The sequence below is a fragment of the Papaver somniferum genome, chromosome 3 (assembly GCF_003573695.1).
Source record: "Papaver somniferum cultivar HN1 chromosome 3, ASM357369v1, whole genome shotgun sequence".
Lineage (NCBI taxonomy): Eukaryota > Viridiplantae > Streptophyta > Magnoliopsida > Ranunculales > Papaveraceae > Papaver > Papaver somniferum.
In genome coordinates, this window is record NC_039360.1 from 160,260,167 (window position 1) to 160,280,399 (window position 20,233).

The following is a 20,233-nucleotide window of genomic DNA, read 5'->3' on the forward strand; positions in this document are numbered from 1 at the left end:
CAACCTTTACTTTATAAAGGTTGAAAACCGGTTTTAACAATTGCAAGAAAAATTTGAAAACCGTCGAAACACAAATGCTTTTATGCTAAACCAAAACCGATTCAACATATTGTGACTTTTTCGCATACTGTTTCTATTAGAACCCATCATAATCCTTTGATAAAGCCTACCTACTAGGGATAGAACTTAATACCGCTAAATCAAAAAGTCACCCAACCATGAGGGTTCACAATATATGAGATCAAATATTAAGGTAGTAAAACCGAATTCAAACATCCCATAAATCACTTTGCAATACACCATAAATATTCAATAAATAATCAAGTATTGAAATTACCTCTTTCTTGTAGGGAATTGAATTGCAAAAACAACGCAAAAAGAATGAGGTCATTCCGAGTTCGGACGAAGAAGTTATGTGAAAAAAGGTTTTTACACTTCTTCGTAAGGGGACCTCTCACTAGGATCGGTTCCCTTACCATGACATGGTACTAGGATCGGTTCCCTCACCATAACAGGGTACTAGGATCGGTTCCCTTACCAATACTTCGCAATACTTTTAATGTCTCATATCCTAATGCTTTCAAGCTAACCTATACGAAGTTTAACTCTAGTACATAATCAAGCGACTCTTAACATGAGTTTTGATTCACTAAAATATGACAAACAAACTTGACATACCAACTCTTGGTGGGTTCAACCGAGCAATGCTCTAACAGAAGAAGTTAAAAAAGTAATCAGTTTTTTCTCTAGTTTTCTAGGTTTCTTTTTTGTTTCCAGGTCGGCAAACAATGTGGCAGATGAAAAGGCGGGGGTACAACAACCACACCCAAAAATTGGTTTGGTAATCTGAGAGGACTTACTCCAATATACTTTAAAGAGAATCAACTAGATAGTCAGACTCAATCTTTAGAAAAGTATGTCAAAGTGTTTATATATTTATCTCTCAATTCAATCTGCAATCAACAAATAGAAATTTGCTAGCCCGATTGAATATAAGAGAAGTAACTTGAAAGGTACCAAAGACCAATGTTCAAGGATCAATAAATTTCAATCAACAACCAAAGGTTGGATTTCCCAATTGATAGATTCAACGCACAACCTGTGATATTTCAATTATATAATAAAATATAAAGCAGAAAAGAAATAACACAGACACCAAAAATTTTGTTAACGAGGAAACTGCAAATGCAGAAAAACCCCGGGACCTAGTCCAGCTTTGAACACCACACTGTATTAAGCCGCTACAGACACTAGCCTACTACCAATGAACTTCGGACTGGACTTTAGTTGAACCCTAATCAATCTCACACTGATTCAAGGTACAGCTGTGCTCCTTATGTCTCTGATCCCAGCAGGACACTACACACTTGATTCCCTTAGCTGATATCACCCATAACTAAGAGTTGCTCCGACCCAAAGTCGAAGACTTGATAAACAAATCTATCTCACACAGAAAAGTCTATTGGAATAGATAAATATGTCTCCCACAGAAATACCTATGAGTTTTGTTCAGTCTTTTGATAAATCAAGGTGAACAAGAATCAATTGATAAGCCGGTCTTATATTCCCGAAGCACAACCAAGTATTATCAATCACCTCATAATAATCTAAATCGTATGGAAGCGAAACTATATATTGTGGAATCACAAACGATGAGACGAAGGTGTTTGTGATTACTTTTTATCTTGTATATCAGATATTAAATCTCGAGCAAATCTTAGAGAAAATAGTACTCAAACGATATAATCGGGCAAGTTCAGAACACGCAACTACAGATAAAATAGTTGGGTCTGGCTTCACAATCCCAATGAAATCTTTAAGTCGTTAACCTACATGGTTTCGTGAAAAACTTAAGGTTAAAGGAGAATTAACTCTAGCTATGCAACTAGTAACACGCATAATTGTAGGGATTAGGTTTCCCAGTTGTTAGAGTTCTCCTTTATTTAGTTTTCAAATCAGGGTTTGCAATCTAAGTTACCTTGGTAATAAAGCATTCAATAATCACCGTTATATGAAAACCTGATTCAATCCAAGCTAATATCTTTCAACTGTCAGATCGAACTTAGCTTGTTACACACAAATGAAATGTACCTTCATTTAGGTTTAGTAACCGTACCTAAACGTGTACACCATGTTGGCTAAACAATAGTTAACCGAAGTTAGCCATATGAACACTCTCATATCAACCTTAATCATCTTAACCATAAATAGTTCAAATGACTCAAATGAAACTAGTTAAAGAGTTTTCCAATTGCTATATTCTCATAGAAGTATACAAAAACACAACTGAAGCAAAATCTGTTTGACTCACTCGAATCAATTCATGAACATTATAGCCACGGTTGGCAAAGATTGCATTCCTTATTATATAAATGTTTAAGTTCATGTACACAACCGATTTTAGAACTTTAACCTTCAAGTATGCAAATGGGTACGCATACTTAGAAATAATCGGACCAAGATTGGGTTTCGCCAGTACGCAAACGGGTGCCCATACTTCCAATCCCAGCAAAAATATTCGTACATGAACCTCACGTCAGTACGCGAACGGGTACGCATACTTAGGTTCACGGATTTCTAAGCCAACAGGTACGCGTACGGGAACGCATACTATGATTCCTGGCCATGGATTACATATGTGCAAGAGTACACAACATGACATATCCAATAATGGTTAAGTGTTCTAAACTCTTATTTCAATCATTGAGACTTTCTTAGAGGATGACAATAGTTGTTTTCACACACTATTAACATCAAAGAAATTTTCAAGTTATTGAAATAATCATAACGAAACATTCCAAGCCTACACCAAATAATTGTATCACACAAACCATGTAAGATGTTACTCAGCAATTTTCACATGATCATCTTTTGACTTTCGTCAAGAATATAAGATGAACTTGGTCGAAGCGAAAGCTTGCCAACACATATTTCGAGAAATATGTAAGCTAGTTAAACTCAACTCGAAATCTCAAATGTGTATAATAGAAAACTATATTGTAACACGACTTATGTCTCAATATAGGAGATAAAGTAGAAATAGACTTTCCAAGTGATTGATGTGTTTCAGTCTCCATATACCTTTTGTTGATGAAGTTCTAGAAGCTCTCCTTAGTAGTTCTTCATCTTCAAATGATGAACGTTGTGAAGTCTAATGCTCAACTACACAATCTATGTCCTACTCCGAGACATCTATAAGTAGACTATAAATCAAGACTTATAGTTTGGATCACTAATATTGATAAACATGCTTGAGATAGCAACACATGCGAGTTCGACTGAGCAGTGCTCTAGCAACTTTTCTCCTAAGAGAACTTTTCTCTGAAAACCTATAAATTGAGTTCGGCTACCTGTTCTTCAGATATCGTAGCCGAACTTTTTTAACCAAACCGAAATCAATTTGTAATTTTTTTCATTTTTAGGATTGTTTTGGCCAATTCAAGCACCATTAACTAAATTTGAAGTATCCGTGAGTACCCAAAACATCGTACTCTTGTTGTGGCTCTTAAAGAAAAAGATCAAACTTTCTTTTTCCAAAACGCTCATCTTCATCTTCTTCTTCTCCCTCTCAATAATTCTTCTTTTGGAAAAAAATCGACTTATAAATTTAATCTCACTAATCATTACACTAACTTAATAGAAAGGATAAATTTGGTACTAAAATAAACATATGGATAAGGGGTGTTTCACTTTACTTCTAAAGATGTTCTACTAAAAAGAATTATTATGCTTCCCCTCCAAAAAGGAGTGGTGCCCAAACAACGACCCTGCAAACTCCAAAAAGGGCGGGGCCACCCTCTTGTGAGAGGGTGGTTTTTAAGTTGTTCGAGTGGGAGTGACTATATCAGACTGCAACTCGTCTACTCCGTCACACATCGGAACAAAATCAAAACGAAACCGTTTTTTTCTAAAATAACAGAAATTTCAGACTACAAAAATAGAACATTCCGCCTTTTATCAACGTTTTCTCTTCGCTTCAAATTGGGGATTTGGTTTTTCTCCAAATACAAACCCTAGAAATTAAATTGCTGGAATTGGAAGAATCACTGTAGTTGAAGAAATCCTACACAGTATCAGGTAAATCCTTAAACCTTACTTCATCCGTAGAAATTTGGTGTTCTAATGGTGTCTGAACTTAGAAATTGGGGTTTTGCTGTAAATTTATTCGGGGTTTTTTTTTTTTTTTTTTTTTTATTTTGAAATGGAATTAGGGTACAAAAATTGGGGGTTTTCTACAAATTGAGACACTTCTGTTTAGGTTTTGATTGGATGTCAAATGTATTAGTATATATTTTTGGTTTGCAGCTGCTTAAAATTGAAATATGAGGTCGAAGAGACTGGAACTTCAAGAAGCTCAGCAGAAGCAGAAGAAGAAGCTGGCAACAACAAAATCATCTTCTGCAAGCGTCACTGGAAGTTCGGCAAACAAAATTGTGAGCATTGCGGCGGATGCAAGAGTCAAAGCAGTTGCTCTCAAGAAGAAGAGGTTGTCAACAACTAAACCATGTTCTGCATTTGTAAATGGCATTAGGGAAAACGAGATTGCGACTGATCCAGTGGACGAAAGACTCATTGATGACATGCCTGATGCTGGGGGTGATATTAGAGATGAAGATACTGACACAGTTGATTCTTGGAGCGATATTAGAGATGAAGATGCTGACATGGTTGATACTGGGAGGGATGCACGAGAGGAAGATGCTGACATACTTGATGCGGATGGAAGTGGGGGCGTGCAATTTGCAGAAGGCCAATCGTTACCCACCAACTCTGGTGAAAATGCTGACATGCTTGGCGCGAATGAAAGGGTTAACATGCAATTTGTGGAAGACCAATCGTTGCCCACCAACTCTGACAAAGTTGCAGGTTTGTCAAGGAAAAGGAAACATGATATGGTCCAAAGACAAGTAACTGACCCCCATAGCGAGTCTAATAATGCAAACTGCACTGGTAATGGCCAAGGAAGCACTTGTATGCCATCAGGTGAGTACTTACATAGTGTAACTTGATAACTAGTTGTTTATTTGTATGTTGAAGTTCATGTTTTGTACACTTCATTTAATAGGTACGCGTAAATTGATTATATTCGACAAATATGGGCGGCCTTGTGATGTTGGGTCAGAAGTATTTGCAACGGATATTGGTAGGATAGTACGAGCGCACTGTCCTCCTGCGATTGAGTCTTGGACAAAAGTTCCAAACAGCATGAAAGACAATATATGGAGGGATATTGTTGTGAGTGAATCTCAATTTGCTTGTGTTGTCTTAAAATCTTTATAATCTGTACATGATATGGAGATTGTCTTTGCAGATTAAGTATGTCGTACCTGAAATTTATAAGCCTAATGTTTTGTTAAGGGCTAACAAAGCTTATAAAACTTGGAAGCGTCAGCTGCGAGTAGAGTTGGATAAACATGAGACCACTGCTGAGAGGAAAATAAATATGCCAAAACGTTTGATCAAAAAGAGAGAAGATTGGGAGAGTTTTGTTGATTTCTGCAATACTGATGAGGATAGGAAACGTCGTGCAATTGGTAAAAAGGCTAGAGAAGGTCTTGAATTTTTACATTCATGCGGCAGGAAAGGAATTCATCGCAAAATTTATGACTTGGTAAAAAATTTATATCATTTACTTACAGATTTTTTTTTAACTCTTGCGTTGCTTTTCTAAAATGCATTTTTTGTCATCTAATGTAGGAAAAAGAGAGTCCAACTGGTGAAGTTAGCAGAGCTGCGATATTTCTTGACACACATATTCCCAAGAATATAAATGATCCTGAATCGCCCTCTATCTCAGATATTAAAATGGTAAGATTAGTCATCTCCTTTGTCTAGAATATTAATTCTTAGTTTATGTAGGTAAGTACCTGAATTACTTTCCCTTGCAGAGATTGATTAAGGAGCTTGTAGAAGCTAATCCAGACGGTCAAAAAGATATTGGCAACGATGCTGTCACATTGGTTAGTTAAACAAGAAACTCTAGTGTATCTTTTGTAAACTTCAATTTTCTCTACTGGTGAAATATCATAAACGACTCTTTCTTTCTTTCTTAGGTATGTGGACGTGATACAAGAGGTGTTGTATTAGGCATGGGAGGAGGTGTTTCGATTACTAAGGTGCGTGCTTCGGCAGCAAGTGTTGAATATCTTCGCAAAGTACAACAAGAAAACAAGACTCTGCAGTCTGATATCCATTTACTCCGAACACAATATGGATCACCCACACCAAATCATACTTCTACGCTCCGAACAGACGATGCATTACCTACACAAAATTATACTTCTACACCATATACTCTATCTGCGTCTGATGTCCATTCACTCCGAACACACTTTGGATTACCCACACCAAATCATACTTCTACACCATCAATTCAATCTGCACCACCCACACAAAATCACACCTCTAGACCATCAAATCAATCTGCGTCAAACATACAAAATTGTACTACTATACCATCAAATCTATCTGCGTCTCAGGTAAAAGTTTATATGATTCTTAAAAATTGAATTTGCTTTCATAGTTTGATACTGCAATAGAAAGTAGAAACGACTCTCTTTGTTATCCTAAGTTGAAATGTAAATCACTCTACAGTCTACACCATTTAGTAGTTTATTCTAATATCTGAACTGTTTCAAACTTCTACACCTTCATAGTAGCATATATAGAGAGATTTAAATATTGATTACTGAGTGACCTTAGTATGTGGTATTGAATAGTTAATAATTAATCTGGAGTTTAGAAGCAATCATCCTTGTTCATTTTGTAAATTCAAGATTGCTGTGGTGATTGTTTGCTCCAGTTATTGCTTAACTTCGTATACCTGTAATAGGAAAAGTTGAACCTCTGTCGAAACCATGAAATAAGAAGTGCAAAGCAATGATTTGTTTCAGTTTCACTCATCTCTCTGCATATACATATGTTAGCATATGCTTTTCCGTATTTTGTGTTACTGAATGTGCACTCTTTGTTTGATGGATGTAGGCACCTGGCGTGTCCAACTTGCCTGCTCGTTCACGTTTGGCACCTGATGTGTCCAACTCGCTTGTTCGTTCATGTTTGGCACCTCCTGCGTCCAACTTGCCTGCTAGTTCATGTTTCATAAAAAACTTCAAAGGAAAAACCATTGCTTTAGGTAGTATTAACGCTGCTGATCCACCAATGGAACATGTCTACAGTCTAAGTATTGAAGAAATATTTGATAAAAACGCAGAATTATTTGATGAAGATGGGAAGCTTGGAGATATTACGATCGGTGGCGTGATTAATTGGCCAAAAGCATGTGTTAAGTCCAACTTCCCTGCCAACTCTTGTTTCATTAGAAACTTTAAAAGAAGAATCATCGCTTTCGGTAATTTCAGCACTGCTGATCCGCCAAAAGAACATGTCTACAGTGTAACTGTCAAGGAAATTTATGACAGAGATGCAGAATTATTTGATGCAGATGGGAAGCTTGGAGACATTATGATTGGTGGCGTGATTAATTGGCCAAAAGCATGTGTTAAGCTTTGTTGACAGTAATCCATGTAATTATTGTTTTCTCATTTCCTGTACCTAAGTTGTAAGTATAGTCTTTGCAAGTGTTGTTTTCTGGGCTCTAGTTTTCGTAGTTCTTTTTGGATGTACGGGCCATTCCAAAAATATAGCGGTTTCCTTTCTCAACCCGATTTGTTTGTTTAGATGAGTATAAATATGGAAGCTAGCCAGGCCGGTCCTAAGCTAAGTCTGGGTACAACAAAATCAAACTCACCAACCGCAACGACTGTAGGTATTTAGGTGTGCTAAGATAAGATAATGAAATGAACTAGCAATCAAATTTCTAGGCTGATTTGTTTCCTCAGCTTACACAAGTTGGAAAATTTTGGGGTGGCCTTTAGATTTCAAATAGATTCCCTGTAAAACCCAAAAACTGTCGGTAAATCCAAGGAAAGATGGTAAACAGTAGTTATGGCCAAAAAGTGAGACTCTTTTAGATCTAGAATTCAGAAAATCATCAAATCTCTCGAAAAAGAAGGACAAATGTTTGAAGTGCAAAACAATCGAAAATTCTTAAACCATTTTGAAAACTTCACGGGTGAGGAACATCCTCTTACTCATCTGCTCAGTTTCTATGCGCCAAAATGTAGTTATAGAAAAATCCTACACCCAAGTAATAAATCAAGAAGAACTAGGACATGATAAGAAATCTTGTAAATCAATATATTAAGAACATGGACACAATTTTGACCTAGTTGGGTTGGCTTGTACCTTCCCTAATTGCGCTCAGGCGCCGCTCAGCTTGTTTCTGATTTTTCTTTTTCTAATAAAATTTTAACCTTTGTAAGTCAAAAAAAAAATTAACAAATACAAAATGGACTATGAAAACCATAACTTAAAAAACAAATAACTTTATTTCCCTTAAATTCCTTACACAATGTCTCAAAAAAAGGTCCTTCTCATACAATGGCCTTTGGTTTCTTTTATAGAAGTTATATATAGAGGAGAACAACTAATAAAACCCCTTATTTCGGATCTGGGAGTGCGGTATTATCGTCCTTTCTGGTGGTCATCGGGTTACCATTGCAATGGCTCTCAAATGTTTCGTGTTGTTGAGATTATTAGTCCCACATTGTATGGGCAATTAAGATTCTGCGGTTTATAATTTTTTAGGGCCTCTCCACTCATTGCCAATTGGTTTTGAGTTGGATGTCCGTATTCTAACACGTGTGATTCTTGTGACCTCATCGTGTGCGTTCGAGGTGACGTAGTAGACTTGTTACTTTTGCCTGTGACTACAGGACACAGATGATCTGACCCCCCGGTTTCCTTTCACAACCCAATTTGTTTATTTAGATGAGTATAAATAAGGAAGCTAGCCAGTTGCAGAAGAAGCATGATTGGTTGTTTTTACTGATAAGAGTCTCTCTCTATCTACGATGGCTTTTTTATTCGAGATCTCTTACGAATTTATCTTCTATATGTATATATATAGTCATAGCGAGAAGGGGGTAAAATACAGATTTCAGGCTACACGAAACCCCTCTTTGTTTTCTCGGACCGCAGGAACGGATATTATTGGTTAAACAAACAAGTAGGGCAACAGCTCTGATACTGGTGTTTGAGCTTACAATGGTATACGGATAGACATCAGATACTTTGATAGGTTACGTCTTGAATATGGCAAGCGAAAGAACAACTCTGATACTGGTGTTTCAGCTACCATGAATGAGAACTGGATAGACAGATACTTTCACATTGCAGAACTTAGAGTTGGTTTACGAAAACAACTTAAATATCCAAGATCTGAGATCAAGAAACGGTCAATAGATTTAGAGGCATCACTTAAGATGTTTTTGCAAGAAGCATCATGTGTTGCGGATGACTGGACGGATGTCAACAGACAATACGATGACAGAAGGTGTTTCCCTAGGTTTCTTGGGCTGTTAAAAACATCTGGCCTGGACAAATATGCATTAAATAAGGATAATGACATCAACCAGCCAATTAAGTGGGTGCCTCTTCAGACGTCGCAAGATGATGTAGTTATTGCAGATAAATACTATGGTGGAAGCTTGTCACTAATTAAACTTTTGCAAAGAATTCATGGTTCAGAATCTGGCGATGATGATTTCAGGCGCGAGCAGGCTAAGTTGTTGTAGTCTTTCCTCAACAACCTCATCAAGATTCAAGACGAGCAGCGGCTTGTTGCATATAGTTTCTCTGAGCATCTGGAACAATTAAGAAATTTTGGTGATGATGATGGAGATCATAGGCACAAGTGTTCTGTTATCCTTACCGAGCACCCCGTTGTCTGGACACAAAAGCACGTATTCGATAGTCTGTATATCATGTCACGTGAATCGGCTTGGTTGCTGAAGAGACTCAAGGATTCCTATTTTACTAGTCCATCATCTATCAAGGAGTCCAGCAAGATTCTTGACATCATCTTGGTTTTTATTTCAAAGTTCAAGGAATCAAAGGAATCGTTGGATCAGTATCCTCTCGATGAATGTTGCCACTTTAATGATCATCTGATGCAATTGGTTAAGCAAAATGATGAAATATTAGATGATTTTCGAGGGTGCATAAAAAACCTCAAGGAGCAAGGCGTTGAAAGAAAATCTGTCGCGGAAACGCTGCTTGGATGTTTCCTAGATGTAGTCAATATGTTCTACAAGTCTAAGGACACCTGTTCTTCTTCCCTTGAACGTGCCTCGTTTTCTGAGGCTGCCAAGGAAACATCAGAGTTGATAAATGAAGCGGTAGAGAAATTAATTTGAATCAGGTGTTCTGATCTTACCGACGGAGGCTCTCCACTTGGATGTATCACTTTGTGGAGAATTCTTTTTGAATCATCTCTAATAAATCTTAGATTGGATCATATATATCAAAAAAAAAGTGAAACAGTCAATCTCGCTGCCACAAACGATCAACTGGATCAAATTAGGCTGTCGATTGATAAACTATTGACAACTGGGGAAAGCGTCCTAACTGATTTTGTAGCCATGCAGAAAACGGTGGCAGAAGTTACTTACACACTAGGAGATGCTTTTATAACTGGTGGTGCTGGTATGAGGGGTTCGAGTGATCCTGGGACTTCAAGCAAGCTGCAGGATGACCAAAAAAAATACTACATTTATCAGTCATGTTCATAAACAAAGGATCAAAGCTAAATAATACCACCTCAGAAAAGTGATCTTGCTGTCACTTTTTCTAAAAAAAATAAAAATTGAAAAACTAAAAGTATATATTTTTTATTTCTCTGTTATTTTTCTGTACTAGGTAGGCTACAGACACCTTTTCCTTTTAATGCTTTTGTTTGACTCATCGGAGTTACATCCTCAGCTAGGCTCATGTAGTTTTGTTTTTTGTTTAGATATAAAAAAAGAGTCCGTGATATTACACATTTAAGCATGTAATTTTGGACATTTTATATGGCTCATGCCTGTGTTACAACGTAACTATCAAAACACCGGCAGTCGTATTAGCTAGTGTCCAAAATGGTATTGTTGACTATGATTGGTAGGGTTGACTTTTGTTGTTGATTGCGACTGTCGATCTTTGACTGGCAGACAGTCCTGACTAGAAACGTGGTTGGAGATTGGATGGCTGGCAACGAGGATGGAAGTTAGCTAACAACATGACTAACAACATGCTTGAAAATTGGTTGGCAGCGCGGTTGGAAACATGGCTAGAAGCTAGTTGGCAGCGTGGCCGGTAACTTGGTTGGAAGCACGATTAGCAACATAACTTCATCCATCGACCTATTGTTGACTTTAACCATGGACCCATGGTGGACCGGCTATTGACTTTGACCGTTGACCGGTCGTCGACTTTAACCGTTGACCGGCTGGAAGACTCGGTTCACCTGTATACCAAGTTGGTCGGTGAAATGATGACCAAATGGTGGTTCAGGTAGCAGTCTGACCCGTGGCATTTTAACTCATGGCACAAACATTTGTATTGGACATGGGAGGAGGACCAGGAGGTGTTTCGATTACTAAGGTGGCTTGGGGGTAAGTGTTGAATCTCTTGCAAAGTACAACAAGAAAACAAGAGTCTGCAGTCTGATATCCATTTACTCCGAACATACTATGGATTACCCACACCAAATCATACTTCTACGCCATCAAATCAGTCTGCGCCGCACACAGAATCGTATATACACTTCAACAAAAAATGAGAGAATTCTGAGATATATAAGACCCCATCTGCTATTGAAGATTAACTGTTGAAATTAAAAGTTGTAGATGGTAAAGTTTCGTATCTCGGAGTATTCTCATTTTTGGTAGGAATGTATAATTTTATATGAGGAACCTGTCGTCAAAATCTTGGCTTCAAATTCATCACCTTTTGGATTTTTTTTCGAAAAAATGGCGCCACCGTGTCAAGATTATGTCATTCTAATCATGTCATTGGATCCTTCCCTAAAATATCTGATTTTAATAAAATTTATATTTTTGATAGGATTTTAGAAAATAAGTTCCATTATTTATGGAAAATTCAAAAAAAAAAAAAAAAACTGAGTTTTTTCTGCAAGGATGACATTGATTACATCATGTCTTAAACTAAGATGAGCATAACAAGACACTAACAACTTCGCAAATTAGAGGTGCCAAACTGGCAGGAAGGACCGATTTTGTTGAGTCTGGTCGGGTCGCGTGTCTAATAAACCCAGGATTTTCTATGAATTCTAGCTAGTCCAGAGCCTGCGCCTAAAATGGGTGCGGGTTTTGTTTATCTTTGGGTAAAAACCTCTCAAATCGATGCAAGCAAGCCTATCATTTTAATGTTGGATTCCTGTTACTTTGAACTTCAAAATCTAGTCATCATCATTCTCAATTACAAGAGAGTTGGTTGGTAACCGAGCAACAAGATGGGCCCCAATCCCCTTCGAATAACAACACCAATTCTATGAAAAATAAAATTACTAACTTTGGCATTGAAGTCGTGGCTAGCTATACAGGATGGGAGTCTCTTCAGGAAAGAAACAAAATCTTCGCCCAACTCTCCAAGTGTTGTGAATGCCAAAACCCCTAAATGGTAACCCTGAGCTCTGCATTTATCATAATATTTCTTGTGTTTCCTGGTAACTGCATTAGAGATAGCACGGCCAGGCACAAGCGCACCACCACCAGCAAAGGGAGAGACACCAGTAACATCAAAGCAAGTATCTTGACCATTGTTACAACCATAAACCATTATATATGACGGTCTCAAGGCCGAACCATCGTCAGCCAACAAGTCCAAGGACACCTCCTTTCTAGCAGGCACACTCGCTCTGTAACAAGCATCTGCTAAAGTATCACGCATGAAATCATGGCGAGACTTCAATCCAACTTCTTTGGCACAATGTAATGCATGATCACCATATATATTCATCCCCCTTTACAACAAGGATACACACTACCCTTTTCAAAAAGTGGGATACTCATTCGGTAGCATAACGCAGAGGCAAACTGGCGCGGCCCTATGTTTTGATTCCACCCACTAATAGGAATGGCCAAAAGATAGTCTTGTGCATGCTTGATTTTGTTACACTCCCAGAAAAACAAGTCACGCTCAGACATGGAATACTTTGTTGGCATCTCTTTCTTATCAGCATCGAAGTAAGGAACTGCCAGGTACTCATTAGATGGGGGCAGTATCAACGATGCCGAAGGAAGAAGGGAGGGAGCCATTCTGTTTGGGTTTTGTTTGTTCTATTCTAAGCCCGGTCTCCGCCCTACTCTGCGCCCAATCTGATGTGGCGTGGTGATGTGTAAGAAATCACGTGGGTGCAAGTAATTCTCTGTCCTACATATATTTTTATTTTCTTCCATTCCCTGAAAATTCCTCCTCTTTTATTTCTTTTGCGAAGAACAAATGAACTTGAGATCAATAGGAAGAATCAAAAAAACCCCAAATGCAGTTAATTGTTTTTCTATGTTATTTGTTGATTGACGCTTATCCTCTTTATTAAATTGAAATTAAAATCCCAGTAGTTAAGAATAAAACATGGGACTCAGAATAGCATTTCCGTAAATATAAGTTTTAGGGGCATATCTGGAAAGGAAAACACTAGCTTTTAGCATTCGACACCGTTTTCTCCGTCGTACACTAGAAACGAACCCTAGAAATCTAATTGGTGGAACTCAAAGAATCACTCACTGTAATTGAAGAAGAACTTACTTCTCAACACTGGTAATCAAATCCTAAACAGTATCAGGTAAGTAATCTTTCAACCCCTACTACTTGTGTTGAAATTTGGTCTTCTAATGGTGTCTGAACTTAGAAATTAGGGGTTTGCTGTGTAAATTCATTTGGGTTTTTTCTTCTTTTGTAATGAAATTAGGGTTCGAAAATTTGTGGTGTGCTATAACATTAGACAGTTCCATTTAGGTTTTGATTGAAATTTGGTGTTCTAATGTGTGTAGTGTTCATATTTCTAAAATGTTTTGTGTATTTTTGTTTTCAGTAGCTAAATCTAATAATTGAATATGAGGTCGAAGAGACTGGAACTCCAAGAAGCTCTCAATAAGCAGCAGAAGAAGAAGCCATCAACAACAAAACGACAAGAAACTCTCCGGAACCAGAGGCCATCAACAACGAAACCACGCTTCGCATCTGTCAACAACCGCAGATTGGTAAATGATGTTATGACTGATTTAGTGAATGAAATACTCAACGCTGCTGCTCTCGAGAAAAAGATGTCTTCAGCAACGAAACCAAGCAATGCACCGGAGGAAAATGAAACTGTGACCGATGCGGTGGATGAAAGACTCAACGATGTTGCTCCGAGTTTGTCAGCTACAAAACCATGTGCTGCATCTGTCAAAGGACGAAAGGCTAGAGAAATTGAGACTGATGCAGTGGATGGGAGAGATAACGCTATAGCTCTTGAGAACCAGACGTTGTCAGCAACAAAACCATGTTCTGGGCTCATCAGTGGCGAAAGGGAAACTGATACAGTGGATGGAAGAGTTAATGTTAAAAAACGGAGGTTGTCAGCAACAAAACCGTGTTCTGCACCAATTAATGGCAGAATGGCAAAAGAGAATGTGACTGATGCAGTGGGTGAAAAACTCAACGATGCTGCCCTTGACAAGCAAAGGTCGTTGACCAAAAAACCACGCATTTCATTCATCAATGGTGGAAGGGCAAAAGAAGTTGTGACAGATGCAATGGATGAAAGAGTGAAAGTTGTTTCTCTCAAGAATCAGAGTCTGTCAACAACAAAACGACACGTTTCATTTGTCAATGGCGTAGGAGGAAAAGAAATTGTGACTGGTGCAGTGGATAAAAGACCCAACGCTGTTGCTCTCGAGAAGCTGAGGTCTTCAACAACAAAAGCATGTGCTGCGGTGAGCATTGCAGTGGATCCAAGACCCAGCATTGTTGCTCTCAAGAAGCAGAGGTCGTCAACAACATTACCATCTTCTGCATCTGTCAATGCAAACGAAATTGTGACCGATCCAGTGGATGGAAGACAGGAAGTTGTTGATGACATGCCTGATGCTGAGAACATTATCAGAGATGAAGATACTGACACAACTGGTACTTGGAGCGATTTTGGAGATGACGATGCTGACATAATTGATGCAGATGGAGACAGTGACGTGCAAAATGTGGAAGACCAATCGTTACCCACCAACTATCATGAAGATGCTGTCATACATGATGCGGACGGAGACAATGACGTGCCAATTGTGAAAGGCCAATCGTTACCCACCAACTCTGATGAAGATGCTGACATACTCGATAAAGATGGAAACATTGACATGCAAATTTTGGAAGAGCAATCGTTACCCACCTACTCTGAGAAAGTTGCAAATTCCTCGAGCAAAAGGACATGTGAAGTGGTCCAAAGCCAAGTAGCTGCCCCTCATAGCGAGTCTAGCAACACAAACTATGCCGGCAATAATTGCCAAGGAAACACTTCTTGTCCATTGGGTGGTTCAATTCATTTACTAGGCACCCCTCAACTGATTATATTCGACAAATTTGGGCGGCGTTCTGATGTTGAGTCAGAAGAATTTGCAATGGATATTGCAATGACAGTACGAGTGCATTGTCGTCCTGCAATCGGCTCTTGGTATGACGTTCCAAACATCGTCAAAAAGAATATATGGAAAGATGTTGCGGTAAGTGTACAGCGTATTCAATTTATTTTAGTTCTCGTAGAATCTTTATGATCGTTACATGATATGGAGATTCTCTTTGCAGGCTAGGTATATCATACCTGGAATTTATAGACCTAATGTTTTGTCCAAGGCTAACAAAGCTTGGAAAACTTGGAAGCATCAGCTGCAAGTAGAGTTGGATAAACATGAGACCGCTGCTGAGAGAAAAAGAAATATCCCGTACCAGTTGATTAGAAACAGAGAAGATTGGGAAAGTTTTGTTGATTTCTGCAATACTGATGAGGGTCAGAAACGTCGTGCAGCATCGGCGGCAAGTGTTGAGACTCTTCGCAAAGTACAGCAAGGAAACAAGAGTTTGCAGTCTGATATCCATTTACTCCGAACACAATCTGGATTACACACAGAAAATCATATTTCTACTCCGTCAAATCAATCTGCGCCACACGCAGAAAATCGTACTTCTGCAGCATCCAATCAATCTGCTTCACACACACACAATCGTGCTTCAACACCATCCAATCAGTCTGCATCATACATACAACATCGTGCTTCTACACCATCCAATCAGTCTGCATCACGCATACAACATCGTGCTTCTACACCATCCAATCAATCTGCATCACACATACAAAAAATCTGCGCAGACATACAAAATCGTGCTTCTACACCATCAAATCAATCTGCGTCACACATGCAAAATCGTGCTTCTACACCATCAAACCAATCCGCATCACACATGCAAAATCGTGCTTCGACACCATCAAATCAATCTGCGCCACACATGCAGAATCGTGCTTCTACACCATCAAATCAATCTGCGTCATCGGTGCAAAATCGTGCTTCTACACCATCAAAGCAATCCGCGTTACTCATGCAAAATCGTGCTTCTACACCATCAAATCAATCTGTGTCAAACATACAGAATCGTACTTCTACACCTTCAAAACAATCTGCGGCTCAGGTAAAAATTTATGTGATTCTTACAAGTTGAATTTACATTTAGAATTCTTTTCTTTGCTAAATCACACATTTTTATTCATTTGAAAACTGAACAAAGTTACATAGTTTGATAGTTAGCACAAAGCCAAAATAGCTACAAGTAAAACTCAAAAAACAGAATCAAAGAACCTGCTCTACCCAAAATATCTATTTACTGAACCTGTCTTCCTGAATGCATTACTCTCTCACCAGCACCTAGTCAGGACCCATTTTTTGCCAATTGATCTGCTTAGGAATTTACTTCACTAAAATATCTAACCATATTGATATAATGCCATGGTATGTAACTATCTGTGAAATCATTAACTACCGAGTTGAAATCTGAATTGATGATAATAAATCAGCCCACTGCCATCACATAGTTCCCATCACCTGACAACTGCGTCTCTTGTGCACAACAAAGTAACACATCCATATGTAGGTTCAACCTTACATTCGGAACTCAATTCTGCACTAGAAGGTAGAAATGAGTCTTGTTATTCTGAGTTGAAATTTAATTTAGTAGTTCATTCATTCTAATATCTCAAACTGTTTCAAACTTCTACATCATCATAGTAGCATTACTATCATTTATAGAGATAGAAAATTGATAATAATGATAACAATGTATAAACAAAAGAAACTGAAGGTAATTGTATCGCTAAGTTATGTCAAACAGCAAAATTGAAGGTATTTTTGTCCGTGTTTTAAGTTTGTTAAATTATTTGCATTTTCATTTCTCTGAGATGCGTATTTGATTTCGAATGTCATATTTTTTTTAAAGAAAAAATCATCAGTATCATATGAAACCATAAATAATTGAGATTATAGTTTTGAATCTGTTTCGTAATTACATTTATTTTCATGCAAGATTGTATGAGTTCCGTCAGACTGAAGTACTGATGTTTAAGTATCCTGAGCATAAACTTGATGCTGTATACTTATTTAGGCTCCCATTTGTATGCTGGCCATTTCACTAGTTCTATAATTAATGATCCTTCAGATTTTTAGGGTTTTAGTTTTGGTTGTCGCAAATATGGATTGCCAGCTATTAATAAGTGGCCAATATTAATTTTCTGTAATACTGAACTAATTCACTTCCAAAAGACAAAAGAAATCAGCGGCAAAATAATGGTTCCTTCTTTAACTTGTCTTACACACTATTGCTTATAAGACGACTCCACAAGTCTGTCTACTCCTTTTTCTTTTTTGGTGGATTTTATGGTATTAATAACCAGTCTGGAATTTAGAAGTAAACCTCATAGTTAATTTGTAATTTCAATATTGCTGTCGTGAAATTGTTTTCTCGAGTTATTAGGAAACTAACAGTTGGAAACTCTTGGTTAACAAACACCAAAACTCAGTATCTAGTTGAACCACCCCCAAAACCACAAAATAAGAATTTAAAGTAACCAATTTGTTTCTCTTTCACTCATCTCTCTGTATATGTAATTCTGTTAGAATACTTTTTATGCAATTTGTGTTACTGAATGTACATTCTTGGTTTGATGGATGTAGTCACCTCCTGCGGCCAGCTTGCCTGCTCGTTCACCTTTGACACCTCCTGCGTCCAGCTTGCCTGCTGGTTCACGTTTGGCACCTCCTGCATCCAACTTGCCTGCTGGTTCACATTTCGCACCTCCTGTGTCCAACTTGCCTGCTGGTTCACGTTTGGCACCTCCTGCATCCAACTTGCCTGCTGGTTCACATTTCGCACCTCCTGTGTCCAACTTGCCTGCTGGTTCACGTTTCGCACCTCCTGCATCCAACTTGCCTGTTCGTTCGCATTTGTCACCTGCTGCGTCCAACTCGCCTGCTCGTTCGCATTTGTCGCCTCCTGCGTCCAACTCGCCTGTTCGTTCGCATTTGGCACCTCCTGCGCCCAACTTGCCAGCTCGTTCGCATTTGACGCCTCCTGTGTCCAACGTGCCTGCTCGTTCGCATTTGGCACCTCCTGCGTCCAACTTGCCTGCCGGTTCACGTTTGGCACCTCCTGCATCCAACTTGCCTGCTGGTTCACGTTTGGCACCTCCTGCATCCAACTTGCCTGCTGGTTCACATTTCGCACCTCCTGTGTCCAACTTGCCTGCTGGTTCGCATTTGTCACCTCCTGCGTCCAACTCGCCTGCTCGTTCGCATTTGTCACCTGCTGCGTCCAACTCGCCTGCTCGTTCGCATTTGTCACCTCCTGCGTCCAACTTGCCTGCTCGTTTGCATTTGGCACCTCCTGCGCCCAACTTGCCAGCTCGTTCGCATTTGACGCCTCCTGTGTCCAACGTGCCTGCTCGTTCGCATTTGGCACCTCCTGCGTCCAACTTGCCGGCTCCTTCGCATTTGTCAACTCCTGCGTCCAACTTGCCTACTCGTTCACATTTGCCACCTGCTGCATCCAACTTGCCTGCTAGTTCATGTTTCATAAAAAACTTTAAAGGAAGAACCATTGCTTTAGGTAGTATCAACACTGCGGATCCACCAACGCAACATGTCTATAGTTTAACTATCGAAGACATATTTGACAGAGATGCAGAATTATTTGATAAAGATGGGAAGCTTGGAGACATTACGATCGGTGGCGTGATTAATTGGCCAAAAGCATGTGTTGAGTCCAGCTTGCCTGCTAATTCATGTTTTATACGGAACTTCAAAAGAAGAACCATTGCTTTCGGTAGTATAAACACTGCTGATCAACCGCAGGAACATGTTTGTAGTATAATTGTGAAACAAATATATGACAGAAATGCAGAATTATTTGATGCAGATGGGAAGCTCGGAGACATTAAGATCGGAAACGTGATTAATTGGCCAAAAGCATGTATTAAGCCTTGTTGATAATAAAGAATTTTTTTATTTTCAGAATGTATGTGTAGTCTTTCCTAGTAATCTTTTTGGTTTCTAGTTTTAGAAGTTTGTTTATACTGTATGTTGTCTGGACTCCAGAGGAACAGAGAAAAGCATGAGAAAATTCTCATAAGTTTGTAGCAGTTGAAGAGAAGTTTCTTTGGCACACCAATTAATTCTGTCAAAACAAAAATCTATCATTTTTTTGCTCCTGTCATGTCCTGGTTATGTTCCCATTTATATCCCATATACACAGGCCTGTTATGAGTTTTAGCTAATCCAGCCTGGGCCTGGGCATGAGCATGAGCCTGGCTTGCCTTACTGGTCGGAAAAACATTTTAGCCATGGGGCAGTTGCCCCCACAATTTATTTCCTAACGGAAGGCCTATTCCCATCCATGACCATTTGGTTAGTTCCAGCTGCAGCACTATCATTTTCCAGGCTGCAGTACCATTTTGTTTTCTTCTTTGGCTTTTTGAAGCATAATATACAGTATTACGAAAAGAAGTTACATCTTCCCCTTGAGAGTCTTATTTTAAGTATAATTGTGCCCATTGATGTATCGTTTTCCTCCACCAGTGTCGTTGTTATCCCTAGAGGTTGTGCCATAGCCACGACAACTGTTCATGCTAGATCTTTGCCAATAAACCTTCCACCGGTCGGTCTCGGGTGCTCACGGGAAGCTAACTGTTTTTATCATGTTTGAGGTCTGAGTTGGCTCATAAATCCGACTCTGAGCTAGTTGACTCAGAAGTATCATCTCGTACGTGCCTCATCGAGCACAATGCTACAATCTAACTGGAATATTAAAAAAA

General features: G+C 38.8%; 2 protein-coding genes across 2 annotated transcripts; both read left to right on the plus strand.

Moving 5' to 3' along the window:
* The first annotated feature begins 3,861 nt into the window (after positions 1-3,861).
* Positions 3,862-7,662, plus strand: LOC113357806. Its single transcript, XM_026601267.1, has 8 exons — positions 3,862-4,077; positions 4,306-4,983; positions 5,066-5,235; positions 5,312-5,611; positions 5,698-5,808; positions 5,889-5,960; positions 6,054-6,479; positions 6,985-7,662. The coding sequence occupies exons 2-8, from the start codon at positions 4,323-4,325 to the stop codon at positions 7,513-7,515; spliced, it is 2,271 nt and encodes a 756-aa protein (XP_026457052.1). The 5' UTR covers positions 3,862-4,077; positions 4,306-4,322; the 3' UTR covers positions 7,516-7,662.
* A 5,786-nt stretch (positions 7,663-13,448) lies between these two features.
* Positions 13,449-19,590, plus strand: LOC113357807. Its single transcript, XM_026601268.1, has 4 exons — positions 13,449-13,687; positions 13,937-15,602; positions 15,685-16,563; positions 18,099-19,590. The coding sequence occupies exons 2-4, from the start codon at positions 13,959-13,961 to the stop codon at positions 19,407-19,409; spliced, it is 3,834 nt and encodes a 1,277-aa protein (XP_026457053.1). The 5' UTR covers positions 13,449-13,687; positions 13,937-13,958; the 3' UTR covers positions 19,410-19,590.
* The last annotated feature ends 643 nt before the right edge of the window (positions 19,591-20,233 follow it).